The sequence below is a fragment of the Onychostoma macrolepis genome, chromosome 09, assembly GCF_012432095.1.
Source record: "Onychostoma macrolepis isolate SWU-2019 chromosome 09, ASM1243209v1, whole genome shotgun sequence".
NCBI lineage: Eukaryota > Metazoa > Chordata > Actinopteri > Cypriniformes > Cyprinidae > Onychostoma > Onychostoma macrolepis.
In genome coordinates this window covers 23,094,048-23,113,184 of record NC_081163.1, presented here as the reverse complement: position 1 = coordinate 23,113,184, position 19,137 = coordinate 23,094,048, and the positions used below count along the sequence as shown (strand labels likewise).

The 19,137-nt window shown below is 38.9% G+C and overlaps 1 protein-coding gene across 9 annotated transcripts in view; it reads right to left on the bottom strand.

The window, feature by feature from the left end:
• The window catches only part of crfb1 (cytokine receptor family member b1), a 120,585-nt gene that overhangs the window by 13,576 nt on the left and 87,872 nt on the right, over nt 1-19,137 (bottom strand). For all 9 annotated transcript variants that reach the window (XM_058786550.1, XM_058786551.1, XM_058786549.1 and 6 more), the window contains 2 exons: nt 15,020-15,179; nt 275-399 (listed from right to left, as the gene is read on the bottom strand). In XM_058786550.1, the coding sequence (XP_058642533.1) occupies nt 275-399; nt 15,020-15,179 (285 nt within the window). The remainder of the gene's footprint in view (nt 1-274; nt 400-15,019; nt 15,180-19,137) is intronic.

The window sequence follows — 19,137 nt, the reverse complement described above, 5'->3', positions numbered from 1 at the left end:
CTTCCAATTGAGAATCAACAATACAAGCCTGATGTTTCAGCTATGCTGCAGCTTTACATACACATTTTGGTGCAATGTTACTGTTACTATAATTTACTGACATTTATTAGCCAGGCAACCTTACTATGCTCAGTAAAAATGTCTTAAATGTTCTAGGTTAGAAAAGATAAGGTAAGAAAAACTAATGATGTAAATAAAAAATGAATGACAAATTACTGATGATAGCAAATGCAGAATACAGCAAATGCTGTATATGAATGTAGAAAAGGCTTACCAGTGATTTAGGAAGAGGGGTCTTGGGTTTACATATAGATCCAGTGTAAACCAGACTCAAAGCAAGCACCAGCACACCTAAACCTGACATTGTTGCTCCCAGTGACCAACTCATTAAATAGAGCACTGCAGAAAGAGAAATGTACAAAACAATCAAAAACATTACATCCATGCAGTAGCTCTACGTTTTTTTTTTTTCCTGGATAAGAGTCCATGGCAGGCCACAGAAACATATGGTAAATAGTTGTCATTTAGACCTCAGTAGTTCCTCACTAAAACCATACAGCACCACATACAGCTCTAAATTACACTATCGATAATTTTTTCCTGTCTGATGTTTTGCCTCATGAATGCTTAATAGTGTTATGAATCCAATTCATGAGCTTGACAAGAGTATTTTTACTCAGAATATCCATATGTAGAACACTTTAACTGCATTGAAGTTATCAACATATGTTTTTGATCACAATAAAGGCAGTATGACTTTGTGTCTCAGTGAGAGCTTTGCAACTTGCATTTTTAATATTAACGACTCTGATAATACATCCTTTCTATTTTCAAATCCACATGGTTTTTCCTAATACTGCTGCTGAGGTACTGTTTTTCACTTTGACATCATTTTCTCTTCTGCCGTACATAGTATCATAGTGCCATATCTCTTTTGGAAAGTTGTGGAATTACAATAGTGGATTATTAATCTTTTAATTACTTTTACAAGTAATAATGAATTTGATGATAACTGTTATTTTATCAAGACTACTCAATTTCACTTGCAGAGAATTGATTATATATTACTAAACTCAGGAAAAAAGAAGAAATGTTCCTTTTTCAGGATGTAGTAATTTAAAAATAATTTTGTAAAATCCAAATAAGATTTTGGAAAGGGTTTAAACAATGTTTAAAAAAAAAAAATCATAAGTCTTGCACATACACCTGTGGAACAGTCTTTAAGACACTTACACCGTGTCCTAACTACACACAACGCGACAAGATTCCAGCGACAAGCAATTTGGGTGTCCACACCAGACGCGACACGACAGAATCAATCAAATATCACAGCCAATCAGAAGCATGCTTGGGTGGGCTCTCTCTGGAAGCGCATTGCACTCACAACAAAATGGATACGTTTATAATCTAATTCATAAATATTAAACCTTTTTAACATCATTAAATGTGCATACTGAGTGTCTGAAACCATCTTTGTCCTTTGGAATACACTTGTTGGTTCGCAGTGAGTTCACAGTTTTAACGGTCATCTTTGCTTTAATTTATTTTCAAGATCTGAGGTAAACTATCTGTTGTTGCTTACACCAAAACACCAAAAGAAAAATGCCCGGGATCCCTGGTCCGTGTACTTTTGCGTCCATTCATCTTTAGTTTTTTTAACCCAGAAATGAAATATGGAAAATGCGGTTGTCCCAGTTCGTATCATCATAACAGTCCCTCAGTCTCTCTTTACAGACCTCAGACCACAGCGCCACTTCTCTTACAGTAGGCTTCTCTTGTTTGAGTTTAGCTTTATACATGGGCAGCAGATGAATAACGTTATGGTCTGACTTACCCAATAGTGGACGAGGCACGGCCTTATAAGTATTCAGTATATTACCATAACACGGATCCAGAGTCCGTGAAAGCCGTGTGGGACAGTCTATGTACTGTTGTAAAGTTGGAAGACGACCGGAAAGATCGCAGTTATTAAAACCCCAAAGTATGAAAACAGGCTGGTCCACAGAATGCGTGAGTGCATTGTTAAAACTCTCACTTATCCGTTCAGCAGCTTCCTCGTATTTGGGTCCCGGTATATAAACCAGAATGATGGTAAGCTGTCCGAATTCCCTTGGAAGATAGAACGGTCTAAATGATACAGAGAGCAGTTCATAGTTGGGGGTGCACACTTTCTCATGAATGCGCAGTTGTTTTGCCCATTTACTGTCCATAAAGATTCACATACCTCCCCCTATCGATTTGTTTGATTTATGTTTGTCCCGGTCAGCTCTTATTGTGATGTACCCAGGAAGCAAAACTTCAGTCTCGTCTTTAAACTATGTTTCCGTCAGATAAATCAAGTTACTCATTCTAAAATCATTCTCCACTTTTACCCTGGCCATCAATTCTTCCATTTTATTATTAAGGGACCACTTGTTTGACAGCGTTATCAAGAGGAGAGGGAATCACGCACCTCGCTTCTGTAGCCTGACCCGAATACCCCTCGGAAGGGAATGTCTCAGGTTACGTAAATGTAGGATCTCTGTTCGAGCAGGCCACCATGTGAGATCTTGAACGTATTCCTGGAGAATCTAAAATCTTCCACCCCCAATTCATCTGCAGCCTAAACTAATCACACTATCACATGATGTCAATGTTCTGGGTCGATTTCCTGTCTGCGCCTTTTCTTTATCTACTCAGAAGAGTGATAAAAATTAATCTAATCATGAGAATAACAAAGGTCTTTTTGTATCAAGAACTAACGAGTTCGCTCACGCAACACGTGGTCAAGAAGTACCTCATGGGCGCAATGTATGGGACCAGTATATCTACAGGAAAAGGATAATTAAATTAATGATGCCCTCAGGCCTGCAAATAACACACAGGATCTATACAGCATGCCATCCCATGACCCGCGCTGTTGGCCATCTGCTTCCTGCTCTTCTGCACCTTCAATTCTTCTCTTTTACAGACAAAGAAACACAAACTTGCATGATGATTTTCTTTCTAAAAGGACAATCAGTTATTATCATGGCTATTCGAGCAATATAATGACAAAGAATGTGTGTAAGGTATTTTACATGATTGATATGTTTTATGTAATCGAGGGATGGACCAAATCAGCCTGCTTAAAACTGGTGACACAAAAGCCTTTCTTGCTCGCTCGCTCTTTGGCCTTGCTGACAGCAAGCGGTTTAAATGCAGTCTAAATTTTAAATATCTCTTTCAAGTGTAGAAATGAGGAAAGAAGTATTGTAATTTCCCTACTGTAGTGTAAAGCAAAAAAATATACCTATGAAATATTCATTTATTTTACAGTGCAGTTGTTTTACACTATATGACTATTACTGTCATTGTTGTTGTTATTATATTCTAATTAGTTTGGCTTCCTAAAACACCAGTGTGAATGTAATTTAGAATGAGACAGTATATCACAAATAAAGGTTGGGATCCCTTTAAAGTTCAGGTACAAGTCAATTTACTGACTTTTTTCTGACTTAAGTTTTCTTAGTTAAGATCAAGGGTTGGAGCTCTTAATTTTGAACTCTCCAAGTCCATTAGACAGAGTAATTTAACTGTAAAATGTACAAAATTTTCACTATTTAATCACTATTTAATCTGCTAGAAAGAATAAAATTATCATTAATAGTTATTATGACCGTTGGCCAGGTCATAATATAAATATAAAAATTGATAAGATACACTAAATTCGAATAAGACACTGGACGAATAGTTGATGAAGTGTAAGCTATAAATTTTGAATCAGTTAAATCAAATCTTAATCGAACCGGATCTTTCAGATCCAGTTCCCTAAGAAGCTGAAAATTTGAGTTAATTTCTTACATTTATGCTGGAGAATTTTTGGGCAGCAAAACCTAACTTTTCAAGCATAATAAACCGACACATTTTGTGTAACTTTTCTATTTTATCCGGAGATAGATTAGAGCAGTGGTTCTCAACCTGCGGCCCGTCACAAATCCAAATGCGGCCCACCATGCTGAATGTTACAGTCTATGTGCTGAATACAATTAAAAATTTATTTATTTTAATTAAATTTTTTTAGGTTTTACATTAATTTAAAAATGTACTAAACAAATATAAGCTATGTTTTTATGTAAAATAATTTAGTTTTTCATATATTATTTTCAAACATGAGCAGACCTATGTACTCACGTAATTAATGTTACGCATTTAACGAACACTTACAAGCGCGCACTTTGGAAGAATTCAATTCAAATAGTCATCAGCAGCCATTAGTTCTGTAAAATTGAGCATCAGAATGGACAAATTTGTTAAGGGAGAAAACAAAATGTGGAAAATGCCAGGGAAGGAACGAATTCAAACAAGAATAGTCGCAGCATCAACAGCAAAGAGAGTGCTGGACTTTCGGCATTGACTTTCGGGTTTGCCCCGCCACTCACTTGAAGATGTTCATCTTTATTTACAGAAACATGGCAAAAAATCTCTGGAGAGAACCTCAGATTATTAAATTCGAAAATGCTTTCCATCAACATCAGGATCAACATAGGCTATATTTGTGAACGCACACTTTCTGCAATGTCGCACTGCGACTCGTTCGAGTCTACTGACTGGCAGGGCAGAGGTTCGGGGACTTGTCCACATCTTTAGGTGCTTGAAGTCTTACAGACTGCAACTTACAATCGCAACTTCATTGTGCTGTTACTCCTTTCGAGCAAAATTTCACAAAATTGGTCAGCTCCCGACAGCATCAGGTGTTTTATTAATGGTAAAATTATTTATTTATTTCAATAAATGTAATTGTTTAGACATCATAATATTTAGGCTATAAATAATATTATAAATCTGCTTGGTTGGTTTATATGCGTGCGGCCCTTGAGACTTGCACTTGGACCATAGTGTGGCCCGGTGGAAAAAAAGGTTGAGAATCACTGGATTAGAGACAGAGAAAGTTTTTGTGTTAATGTATACTTGTATGGCATGACAGTGCTTTTGAATGAACGAAGTGCAACTCTAGTTGTCTGGAAAGTGAACTGCAGTAAATAATTAACAATTATCTGCTGAGAAAAAACTGTGTAGAGAGAAGTGAGTGAATTCCTCATTTCTGTCTCTTTTTAGGCCTAGATTAACTCACATTGTGTGTTCCAATGTTGAAATAACTATGCTATATATCTCCCTGCTTTGAGACATTAACTTAGCTAATTAATGTTCTTCGACATTTAATTCACTACAAACTAGTGAACGTCAGACGCGGTGCTCAGAAAGAGTGGCCAAATGCATTTTGTGGGAGAATTGTTAATATTGATCAAGTGAAATTGTGTGATGAAAATCCATATGTGTTTTTGTCTGTCTAAACAGGCTGTGGCGTGGACGACAACGCTCAACTGGACGTCACTGGGAGAAGTCATGGGACTAATCAAGGCCTCATGAGAATCAATGGGAGAGATCGTGGAACCAGCCAAGCTCATTTGGAAACTCAAGAGGGAAAAGCTCGTGGAAATCCAACGGAAACTCCAAGGGAAAATGACAAATACACCCTGGAGCAACCAGCCCAAGGAATCGATGAAATAATTCACAAAGATTCCAAGCTGATCGAACTCAAATTGAATCCACACAAGAACGAGAGACATCACCGTGTTTCAACTCACAAGAGCTGATGCACATGATGATGAAAGAATTCTTCCAACGAAAGGAGGAGGATCGGAAGTGAGAAAAGAAAGAGAAACCAGATTCAGCCTGACTAGCAGTCTGACGAGGAGGCAGCGACCACTTGACCCAACAAGCCACAGAGAACAGCATTCCTTCACCTCACTCTCAGAAAACCAGAACCACCCTAACTTCAGATGGACAAGAAATCCTGCCTGAAAACCCAGCAACAGAGTTAGACACTAACTCAACACCTGATGCTCCAGATCACAGCAGCGTCCAACAAACACCTGCTGACTAAACCACTCAAGTTCCTGAAAGAGCTGCCTTGTTCGTCTGCCACTCCTCCAAAGAACACCAGATCAGTCCTGATATCCTACCTGTCTCATCCCAAACTGCAGTGCCTCAAACTCCTAGGCAATCTCATTGAGAAAGGTATAGCAAGAAAGTTTTACCAAGAAACCAATCATCATCGAATGACACAACAGTGTAGAACCTGGTCGAAAAGAACGCACACGCATAATCTTAACTCAAGAACATTCCTGAGTCCTTCCTCCATCAGCTCGTAAAAGTGACAAATGACCAACCCAACGCTCACAGTATCTGACTAAGCTTCCTGTCTGTTCTCCTTATCATCTCATGAAGCTGGGAGGAGAACATCTGGCCATTCTTTGAAGCACAGGATTTTCAATGTTGGTCTTGACCAGTTTACCATAAATAAAGTCAAATAAACAGACAGTACAAAGCACGTGGGATCTGGACTTGTTCCAGCTCAGGCCCTCCCTAAATCCCCTGACTGCTTTTGACCATAATTCAATGATGGTATCAACAAGGAAAGACAGATATATGTTAACCAGACTTGAACAAACCTACAGCACAGACATCCTGGTGACCCCAGAGCAAACCCCCTTTTCCCAGTTGCATTCCAAGACGATGCCGCCTCTTGTGCTCGGACAACAAAGAAACTCTAGTCACACAGAGTTTCTTTCAAAAGCACAATTTGGAAAAGACTGCTGCTATTAAAAGCAATATATCTAAGAGACAATACAGATACGAATGTGGTATTTTATGTTTCATATATCTGACTGTAGTTATCAGAATTTAGGATATTTTTAATCTATGACTTAACTCGTTTAGTAGATAAAATTATAGGTATTCAATATAAGTATCTCATGTTTGATATTAAATTACACGTTATGCTGATTCCAGTACATTGAAATAGATGAATGTTGACTTTTAGCATCACAAGGTATGATTATAACACTTTGTAGAAATCTGCTAGGATATTGTGGCTCAGGTGACATATTTATGAGCAGATAATGTATGCACGAAATATTAGTCATGTTGGGCGGGGCTCCGCCCTACAGAGACAATGTGATTGGGTCAGACAGTGACTAGGATGGACTTAATTCTGTCCGATAAAACAGACACCCCAACTTTGAACAAAGCTCAGAACAAAGAACGGGGTGAAACAACTGGTGCAACTGCAAGAAACGTGGCTGAAAGTCTGGGCGTTGCCCCTCGATCGTGCTGTGAAACATCTGACTGATCATCAAAAGACTTCGACACCCTGGCCACGTCTGACCAAAGAAAAATTTGCAAAGCTGCTGCGTAAGAACTTCAAAACTCGCTATTCGCGCGCTGCCAGAGAGTCATCCAATCCAAAGGAGGAATCCCGAGTGACGTCACGCGACAACACGTCAGCAGGAAAAGTCCTGGGTTTCCCTTCATCAACCCCTAAGTACAGCCTTCAACTCCCACGCACGATAAGTAAACAAACAAATCTCTTATTCACTGAAGCTGGTTGAATTGAATGAATCGTTAAAAGATAACAATAACTGAGTCTTCCGTTTGTGACGTCTCCATAAGGTCGTCCTTAATTCTCAAGAAAAGAGAATAGTTACCTTCCTTCAAACTGCTTTGATCTTGCCATAATATGTGTATGTGTGTGTGTATGTGTTTTGGTTATTTGTATTGTGCCTTAGAATAGTAAATAAACGCTCGATTCATTTTAATGAATAGTCTGGTGCCTTGATTTTCAAATCGTTAAATTATTTGCCATAGATCGTGTTACCTGTTGCTCAGGCAAATTTCCCAATCAATTCTGTATTCTTATCAACAATAAGAAGCATTGCTGATTTATACTATATTAATACTCGCGGGACGAGTTGTTAATAGGGTATAAATTATACAATATTGATTAATATCAATTAATCAGATCAAAACCGAATTTCTACGATTTGGTTCTCTGAAGCTAAAATTGATAAATAAAGGATAAAACCTTACAATAATATTACAACAGAGTCGAGGCCCTGCTCGATACGGGAGCCGATATTACTCTAATGTCGACTGAACTCCTTGAGGAAGTCCAAGAAAGTGCGAAGAGGATTAACAGAACCCTCAAACTCCAAAGGTGCGAGCTGAACCTCCAAGCATATTCCCACAAGGGCCTAGAATTAAAACATGTGGCCCCAATTCACCTAACTGTGGAACCGATGGACCTAGTTCACCCAGTCTACGTCTCACCACTTAACACATATCCACTCCTCATTGGGAAAGATCTGCTTAATCGCTTGGAACCTTTAATAGACTTCAAGCACCTAAAGATGTGAACAAGTCCCCAAACCTCTGCCCTGCCAGTCAGTAGACTCCAACGAGTCGCAGTGTCAAGCCACAGACACCGCCCCAATTCGCTGACTGGTGATGCAATGTCAAAGCCAGGGCCCGGACCAAGCTCAAGTCAAAGCAGCAAGGACCAGGACCCTCTCCTCTGCTCACTGCAGAAGCCTGAATCAAACTCAAGCCCCCTTCGAATCATGACTGCAATAGGTGTCCAAGGCACATCAGTGCCCGACGTGGCACTAGCCCTGTGGGCAGAGAACTCAGCCATCAGCCTGAAGCTATTCAGAACATTGAAGCAAAGACACCAGAGTCTACTGCATGTCGCTAAACACAGCCGCTTCCCTCTCAGTCCCTGGTCGACAACCATGGCTACCTCCAAGATCATCTGCGCTGTGGACATACGATGGAACAACAGACAGGGTTCAATGCACAAATTCAACAACAGGGTTCAATGCACAAATTCAACAGATCCTGAGTGAGGTGGATGTCCTCCACAATGAAATGGATCACCAAGGACTCAAAGAGGTTCTGTGCAAGTACAAGGACTCCTTTGCAAAGGATGCCCTGGATTTTGGCCTGACCAACATCCACACGGTGCGCATCCCGGGAACACCCAAATGCACCACCCACATTTGTGCGGCAGTACAAGATTAGATTCCAATAGCGTCATACAAAACAGTATGGCCAGTCCTAAAACCCAATGATAAATGGCGGTCTACTATCGACTATTACGCCTATGTCAGGGGTTCACGCCTCATCGAACCCCTGACAATTAAACCAATCAAAATAACCCAATTGCAAATAATCCTAAATAATGCACCCCTACGTCGTCTCAAGTTTCTAACCTGACCATTCCCAAATTACCCAAGTCCTGCACCAGGATTCAGTCAGTGATGGAGATGTTGTTTGTGTCCTGTGTGTGCCTGTTCTCTCTGCCTCTTGTTCCATGTTCCACCGGGAACCTCACCGAGCAAAAGGGGGATGTGTAGGATCTCTGTTCGAGCAGGCCACCAAGTGAGATATTGAAAGTATTCCTGGAGAATCTGAAATCTTCCACCCCCAATTCATCTGCAGCCTAAACTAAATCACACTATCACATGATGTCAACGTTCTGGGTCGATTTCCTGTCTACGCCTTGTCTTTATCCACTCAGAAGAGTAATAAAAACGAATCTAATCATGAGAATAGAAAAGGTCTTTCTGTATCAAGAACTAATGAGTTCGTTCACGCAACACGTGGTCGAGAAGTACCTTGTGGGCGCAATGGATGGGAGCAGTATATCTACAGGAAAATGATAATTAAATTAACCCGCTGGGGTCTGAGGGTGTTTTGGGGCCCCGGAGAAGTTTTGACATGCCCAGACATTTGTGCTTTATTCAGTTGCTTATAAACATTTTAATGGCTAAAGTCTAAAAACACTGTATTCAGCACAAACTGGGCTACAATAATATGTGAACAGCTTGTACGTATGTGATTGTGTTTTTGAGAAAACAACGTTTATGCGTGGTTAGAAAAAAAATTTTTTTTAAGTAACTGAAATAAGGCAATAAAACACATTCAGAACATTTGTTCACAAGACTTTTGAGAACTGGATCTTGTAGCCTAGAATTTTAGCTTCAAAATGATCTGAAAATAATCTAACTCACTCATTAATGAGAAAACAATATTTTGATTTAAATTTTCTAAATCACTTTTTGAGTAGAAAGGGTCTATGCGAGAGAGCGTGAACTATGCTGGATAATGCTGTGACTCACACCTGAGAAGACAATGGCTCGCATAATGAGCTCCATAATGAGCCATTGAGCCAGGTGTGACTGAGAGGGAATTGCTACAAGAAAGAATGTGAGGAAAAAAGAAATGTGTATACATATAACTATCAGATAAAATAACTTGAGATTCACTTGCGAGTGCAGTTAAACAGTTTATTAGGAACAAACAAACAAATTAACAACAGAAGAGTCAAGACATCGTGGGTGCAATATCCAAAACAGTGGCAGGAAACTGGAACCCAGGAAAACGGGAGACAGCAGAAACTGCATGAAAAAACACAAAACAGACGTGAGCAACACAATGAATGCACAAAGACAAAGCAAACATGGTGACAAGTGTCTTCAGCTCACCAAGCCTGCATTTATTTGATCCAAAGTACAGCGAAAACAGTACATTATATGTATTATAATATATAGGCCAACATATTTTTACTATTCAAAATAAATAAATAAAGCACCCACCCACACACACACACACTAAAATTAATAAATAAATTAGTGAGCATGTTGATAGGCTTATCAGGAGCAACTATATTATTACATTAGCAATCACCAACATTGCCCACTGGATTTTATAACATAGATGCACACATGCTTTGCATGTATTATCATGCAATACAAAAACAACATTTTATAACTGAGAAACGAAATTATTATTGTTAAGCTCATTATAAACATGTTTGAGCAGGTATTTGTAAACAGAGTAGGCTACTTCACAGTAAAGATTGGTCTAAACTTTCTTAGACATTACTTTTATATCATTGTTTATAGAACATATAACTATCCTCATGTCGTGCAACATTTAAATGCAATGAAAGGTTGCCTGTCATATTTCAAAATGTTGCACTCGATTTCACACATTTTATTCTGGAGTTATAGTTTGTGAAAAGTTCAACTAGTAAATGTGTTCAACTTTGTCACAACAACACATTATCGAATGCCAATAAGAAACATTACTTACTCGGTATAAAATATCTCCTTCTCTGCCGGTTCCAGCTGCGCTCACGATCTGTTTGTGAGGTAAACAAAGCTTTTTCCTCTCAGAGTGTCTTCTGGGGGTAAATACAAGGCTTTTTCCTCTCAGCGCATTTCTGAGGTAAATGCAAGGCTTATTCCTCACAGAGTGTTCTTCCAAAACTGAAAAGTATCCGAGATGAACGTGTTGCTGCTTTTGTTTACGGTGGTGTGGGCGCTTGCATGCCGCGTGTCTCACATGGAGATTTGTAATATCAATAGCGTGAGCAGCACGTGGGCGTGACCTAATTAGAGATAATGAGACCAGACGGAAAAACTGGACATGTCCTTGGTTTCATACGGATTACTTTATCACAGAATATTTGTTTTCTGTAAGACTTACTTCATTTAAGAGTAGATATGTCAAGCTTTCTATAGATATATTTCCCATGTCTCTGTGTGAAGTATTTGCTGAGTTACAGTTCATTTTAGTGATGTTTCAAAAAGCAGTTCGCGGAGAGAGTGAAGACTGAGAACGCACCCTGTTTGTTTTCTTTATTCTTCAAAAGCACAAAGTTTAGTTGTTATTATGAGTGTATACAAATAAAACTAGACCCCTTACAGATTCTAATGGTGTATTGCTCTTATCGGTACGATCAAAAATGTAATTCAAGCTCATTACGGCCTTATCAGGAAAATCTGCCTCAAAACGCGTATCCGCGTTTGTCAACCCCAGAGGGTTAAAGAGCTAAGTAAAGTCACAGTCACTGTTAATGAACCAAGTCAAGTCGCAGCTGATTGTCATGAGTCAAGCCATGCCACAGTTGATCGTCGTGAGTCAAGCCAAGTCACAGTCGATTGTTATGTGCTAAGTCAAGTCACCCTTGATCTTCCAGAGCCACAGCACGTTTCCGCTGATCTTCCAGAGTCACAGCACGTCTCCGCTGATCTTCCAGAGTCACTTCACGTCACAGCTGGTCATCAAGAGTCACACCAGGTCACATCTGATCATCCAGAGTCTTGTGACGTCCCGTCCATCACACCCAGATATCCAAGGTCAGTGCTGCGATTTCCCAGTCTGTTATCCAGTGTGAGGGATGTACCGCTGGTGTCTGCACGCGCAGCTGGCATCCCCAAACCCACTCACTCCACTCCAACCCTTCTGTCCATGAACTAATTCCCCTGTCCGAAGTGCTTCCCAGGATGGGAATCGCTTTGTGTTGCGTTTGGGCTGCGTACACCACCGCAGAACTGCCCGAGGTGACGGCACCCGCTGCAGCTTCTCCAGAGGTGGTGGCACATGCTGCAGAACCTCCAGAGGTGGCGGCACATGCTGCAGAATCTTCAGAAGCGGCGGGTGGTAGCCCCTTGTATGGTGGTAGCGCCCAGCAATGTACTCTCAGTCTGTCGTGTCACGGTCAAGGAGACTGGTACACTGTAGAACCTCCAGAGGTGGCAGCAACTGCTGCAGAACCTTCGGAGGTGTCAGTGGTATCCACTCACAAACTCTTTGCCTGTCCTGTTGAGTCTGTGAACTCTCATCCTGCCCTGTCACGGCCACAGAGGCTGCTCTTGAACTTTTGTCCCGCTCTGAACCGGCCGAGGAGGCCATCTCTGAACTCTCACCCCGTTCTGAACCAGCCATGGTGGCTGATTGTGAACTGTCTGTTTTGCCGGTCTCTGTCAAGGAATCTAACCCTGAACTGTCTGTCTTGAGGCCAGAAACTATAAATGCACCCCATATCTGTCCTATTAACCCTATCACTGCCTTAGAAGCCTTAAATGAATATTCTGTATGCTCTGTTAACCCTGTCATTGCTAAACAGTCCATTATTGAACAGTCTGTCTGTCCCCTTCCAGCCAATGCATTTCATTATAAACCGTCTGTCTATCCAGCTTCAAACACTGAATGATCTGCCAATCCCATTCCCACCATGCTATGTCACGAATCATGTCCATGCACTTCCATTTACTCATCACCAGAGGTCACTTGTTCGCCACATTGAATCTTGCACCACACTAACTGTTGCACATCTATCAGGACTACAATTCCCATCATCCATTACCACTGATGACACACACAGCTGATTGCACTGATCACCCAGTTTACTTAAGCCATGGACTTCCTCTCTGTCATTGCCGAGTATTGTATGCACTTATCTCTCTCTTAGCGATAGTTACTCTACGGAGCCCACTTAGTTGCCATAGTCTTGCCTTGCTTGTTTTTCCCGTGTTTTGATTCTAGCCCGTGTTTCCTGGATTAACCCTTGCCTTGCCGTTCAGACTCTGTTTGCACCTCTCTTGGATTATAGCTTGTGTACCTGGATTATCTCTCTGCCTTGCCCCATTGGATATTGTTTGCCGATCGAAGACCCACGCTTGCCCTAGGAGTACTCTTTGTCTTGTCTCTGCCATACCTGTTTGCCGTTGTTTGACCCTGCCTGTTATGACCATGTCTCTGTTGAGAAATAAAAGCTTGCAAATGGATCCGCACGCCTCTCTACAGTAAATCCCTGGTAAACGATGTAGATTGAAAAGCCTTCTGAATGTATCGTTGCACACAGTGTTTTTCTGCTGTTTTATCTGGATTTAGACTATAGTTTATATCAGTTGACTGATATCGACTGATACTAGTTTATACCAGTCATTTGTGTTCTTCGCTGAATTCAAGCGCTTCTCACTGGATCTCACAGCGCTGTTTAGTGGTTGCGTGATTGGCGAGTAAACACATCTGCTCTAGTCAGCTTGCTCTGCGCTGCGCCACTGTTTGAACTGAGTTTGAACTGTTATGGTCCGTGTGGCGCGGTTCAAATGAGTAGCGCTGTTTTGTTCTGCTTTTCCTGCATAAACATTACATTGAATGTTTATCGAACTTGTTTTATCGAGGAAAATTAAACTGGCCCCCGACTGAGCCTGGTTTCTCCTAAGGTTTTTTTCTCCATTCTGTCACCGATGGAGTTTTGGTTCCTTGCCGCTGATTCCTCTGGCTTGCTTAGTTGGGGACACTTAATTTCCAGCGATATCGTCGACTTGATTGCACAGATACTATTTAAACTGAACTGAGCTGTACAATGACATCACAGAATTCAGTAATGAAATGCCTTTAACTGAAAATTGAGTGTTTAATCTTGTCATTTTACATTATTGACACACTATTTTCCTATTTTGATATTGTAAAGTTGCTTTGACACAATCTGTATTGTTAAAAGTGTTATATAAATAATGGTAACTTGACTTGACTTGTAACCCGAAGTTTGTGGGTTCGAGTCTCAGGTCCAGTGGGAATTGCAGGTGGGGGGAGTAACCAGCGCTCTCTTCCACCTTCAATACCATGACTGAGGTGAGACCCTTTCAATATTTTTATAGATATATTTTTCACATTAGTGAGGCAAGCACCCTGTACGCTGTTTCGGTTCACTTTTGTGCAGATTCCATTTTTTTTTAAAGTTCTAACCAGTAAAAGTCTAATTTGAGAGTCAGCCCCACTACTTTCCTTTCTATATCACAGTGAAAACAATAAAAATTTGTCACTCCCTACTTATTAACACTCCCAACATATTAACAATACGTACTTACTATAGAGTTATGTTTTGATTTAGACTTGGTTGCTTGTTGACTTGGTTTTATTGACAGAATTTCATATAAGAATTTAAATTTTCAGTCTATTTGAGCTAACTCTTCCTCCACTACGAGTAATCCTAACTCTTTGACAAGCAAAGTTCAAGTGTTCGCTTTCAAAGGAACCAGAATTATACCTGTAGACCAGAGGTTTTAGGAGCTACAGCCATTTAAATTTGGATATGATATTTTTGACTTTTATGATGGTTGAGGGGTTGATTTTGTATGAAAAAAATTTTAAAGTCTGAAAAAAATTAAATAAATAAATAAAAAACCCCGACACACACACAAAGGGCTGGCATTATATACATGGAAAATGTTTAAATGACTGTATGTATGTTAAATAGTTTTACTGAATTAAATTCCAGAGGCAATTAAAAAACTATGGAGAATATAGTTATATATAATATAGCTATATAGAATATAGCTATTGTTAAAGGTATTTTTCTTACTTCCTCTTGGCTCCTCTTTACTAGTGTATTCACACTGCCAAGCAGATGGTTGAGTGTTGTGGTTGGAATTGATTTGCGGAAGTACTTTAACACAGTACTGATTACCAGGCTGAAGATTCTGCAGGACATACTGTTTACTTGATGTAGAGATCTGGTTGGCCTATATGATTAACAAGACAACAGTAAAAGACTTTAGAAATTCAGTTGATGTGATGTTACAAATATAGATTTTAACATAATCAAGGAATGTGTAAGCATTCAGTAATCAACAGTAATTAAATTAAATAGAGTATTAAATAACATTAAATTATTTAATTGTTTAATTATTTTTAAATATATTTTAAATGCAGATTAATATTTGTTCTTCACAATGTGATCTCAACCAGCCTAAAGCAAATAATAGATGGTTAAATCTCATGAAAACTGTAAAACACTAAATTAATTTGTACATAAATAAATGCTGGAATAACACAGTTATTAAGAGGCGTGGTGACCAATGCTGACCATACAACTTATGCAGTTTGTACATATCTGTCCACATCTCAAAAAATGTATTCTGGGGTTTCATAACCCTTTAACTTTCACACACCAATTTGCAATATCAAGCAGCAAAACAAGCTATTTTGTTCAGCTAAAATAGCTGGAAGCGAATGAGACCAGAAGCAAGACCCATAATGGCCAAAAATGGCCATGCCAATTTTTACGGGAAAAATAAAGTGGATATACTTAATGTATCAACACAAGGATAACACAAATAAAATATTTTTATTCACTAATTTTAATCTACTAATGAGAGAAATTGCACAAAATGGAAAATGTTTTTGTTGTCAGCTGATCCCCTTGAAGGACCCCTGAGATTTTCAGCTAATATTACAATATTTCAATAATTCTTACACTTGTCTTCCTTGTGTTGATAATACAGTAAGACGTTTTCCGATATCTCACAAATCCTTCAGATTGTTCTGCTGACAAACTCTCTCCAATTCACATAATTTTCATTCATTCAATAATCCTCCTGTATTATACTTTACTGTTAACATTTAAATTTACATTTAGTCATTTTGCAGACGATTTTATCCAAAGCGACTTACAATTGGGGAATACATAAAGCGATTCATCTTGAAGAGGCAATCAGACAGAGGAAGTGCTCGCAACACCAAGTCTCAGGCATTGTTCAAATAAGTACAAGCTAGGAAGGGAAGGAATAAATAGAGAGAAAGATAATGTTTTTTTGGGGGGGTTTTTTAAGTTTAGGATGAAGTAGGTGAAATTATGAAGAAATTAAGTAAGTACTTATGAAGAAAGTAGGTGTTGAGGTGAAATTCCTTTGCTGAAAAGGTGGTATATCTTATTAAAAGAAATGGAGAATCGAATCAAATTGAATCGAGAGCTTGCAAATCAGAATTGAATCGAATCAGGACATCTGAATCGATACTCAGCCCTAGTGTCCTGACTGAGCCTGGTTTCTCCAAAGGTTTTTTTTTTTCCATTTCTGTAACTTGATGTGTTCCTTGCCACTTTCACCTCCTGGCTTGCTTAGTTATGTATATTTATAGTGGCTCCCCGAAGCACAAAAATGATATAATATTAAAATATTTGTGGATGCTGGCGGGAGTGGACAGAAAAATCGCGGGAGAAAACGGTCCCACGCAGGGCTCTACCAGCCATATCAATGCCATGAAAAGCACCTGGTAATGTCGCAAGTTCGAAGATATTCAGTAGGTGGACAACCAAAATGCCTATTACCACCGCGTGTACCGCCGACGTCAGTCGCATGTTAAAGTCATTCACGAAACTACCGCCAGGTGATGCAAAGGGACAGATTGCAAACTGACTAATTACGAAATACGAAAACTAAAACAATTATTTTAATGGGCTAAAACTGCGACATGAAAACGCCTAGAAATACTACAAAAAGTAGGATATTAACTCAGAATGTTTAGATTACGTTTAAGGAGGTGTGCATTAGCCTATGGCATAAAAAATAAAACGATTGAGAAGGTGGCTTATTGTTGAGTGTTATAGGCTAGCTAGGCCAACACATATTTTGACACTCACACTAATGTCACAATGAAAGGCTTGAAACTTACATTTAATAATTATCTGATGTATTTCAGGAGGTGACACATACTTATTCGTTATCTGGCCTTTTTTTAAACACATTTATTCCAGTATACGCTCATGACATGCCGAAAATTATGGACATGATTTAAGAAATGTATCACTTTCTATGATTCATTCCTTTTGTATTTAAAACATGTTTAAATAATAATTAAACCATATTTAAATAATAATAATAATAATAATAATAATACGGTTTCGCATTTCGGCATGCGTGAGATTGGGGGAATCCATAAAATGTATATATACAAAAAAATATATAAAACAAGATGAATTAGACAACACAGTACAACTTAAGAATTTTGTTCTATTAATAATTTTATGTGAGGCTGAAAAATAAATGGTGCTTATCATCGGTGCTATTGTTTTGCTGTAGGCTATCAAAGCAGCATCAAAAAGCAGCGTGCTCACTGGCAGTCCAGTTCATTATGAAATAAAAATATATATAGTGTGTGCAGAATTATTAGGCAAGTTGATATTCTGGTCATATTTTTTTTCCAAGAACATTTTACCAATTCCAAACCACATCAATCTTAGTAACTACTATCAATTTTGTATTTAATCATTTATAAGTGATATATAAATGTCCATGAAGGCTGAAAGTTAAAAACTCCTTATTTCAGGTGTGCAGAATTATTAGGCAGGTTTTCTTTTACAGATAAAATGAGCCAAAAATTAGATTGAACTCAAGAATAAAAGTAAAACAATTATTAAATGCCCATGAGAAGGATGCAATACTAATGCAATAATAGAATTAGCAAAGTTAAGGCATGACCACTGGGCAGCGAAATGCTCATTGGGTCAGCACGGTCAGAAAAAACAGGTGGAGAGGAAAAGACACATGTTAACTACAAAAGAATTAAGGTGAAGAATTAGGTGAGAAACCATCAGGAACCATTTAGTCTCCAGCACCATCATTTTCCAGAACTGCAACCTTCCTGGAGTCTCCAGAATTACAAGGTGTCAGGTTCTCAGAGACTTTGCTTGGGTAAAAAAATCTTTAAAATGGCCCTCACTTAATAAGAATAACATGCTGAAGTGTTGTGAGATACATGAAGACTGATTTTGTATAGGATTTATGGACAGATAAGTTGTGAGTGACTCTTGAAGGACCAGCATCACATCCTCTTGTACCACTGTTTGAAGAATTTATCTTCCAGAATCTGGCAGTAAGTTTTGGGAGCTCATTTTAGTTCATCTCCTATCCTGAAAAGTCTGTCTTTGCAGGATTGATTAAAAATGAGCTCCTAAAACTTACTGCCAGATTCTGGAAGATACATTTTTCAAACTGTGGCACAAGAGGATGTGATGCTGGTCCTTCAAGAGTCACTCACAACTTATCTGTCCATAAATCCTATACAAAATCAATCTTCATGTATTTCACAACACTTCAGCATGTTATTCTTATTAAGTGAGGGCCATTTTAAAGAATTTTACCCAAGCAAAGTCTCTGAGAACCTGACACCTTGTAATTCTGGAGACTCCAGGAAGGTTGCAGTTCTGGAAAATGATGATGCTGGAGACTAAATGGTTCCTGATGGTTTCTCACCTAATTCTTCACCTTAATTCTTAATTCTTTTGCAGTTAACATGTGTCTTTTCCTCTCCACCTGTTTTTCTGACCTGCTGACAATGAGCATTTCACTGCCCAATGGTCATGCCTTAACTTTGCTAATTCTATTATTGCATTAGTATTGCATCCTTCTCATGGGCATTTAATAATTTTTTTAACTTTTATTCTTGAGTTCAATGTCTTTTTTGGCTCATTTTATCTGTAACAATTCCACTCATTCTCTACTGTGGGAGAGGAAGAATTGTATAAACTTGTTAAATCATCTAAACCAACAACATGTATGTTAGACCCGATTCCATCTAAACTACTAAAAGAGCTGCTTCCAGAAGTCATAGATCCTCTTTTGGCTATTAATAATTCATCATTGTCATTAGGATATGTCCCCAATACCTTCAAATTGGCTGTTATTAAGCCTCTCATTAAAA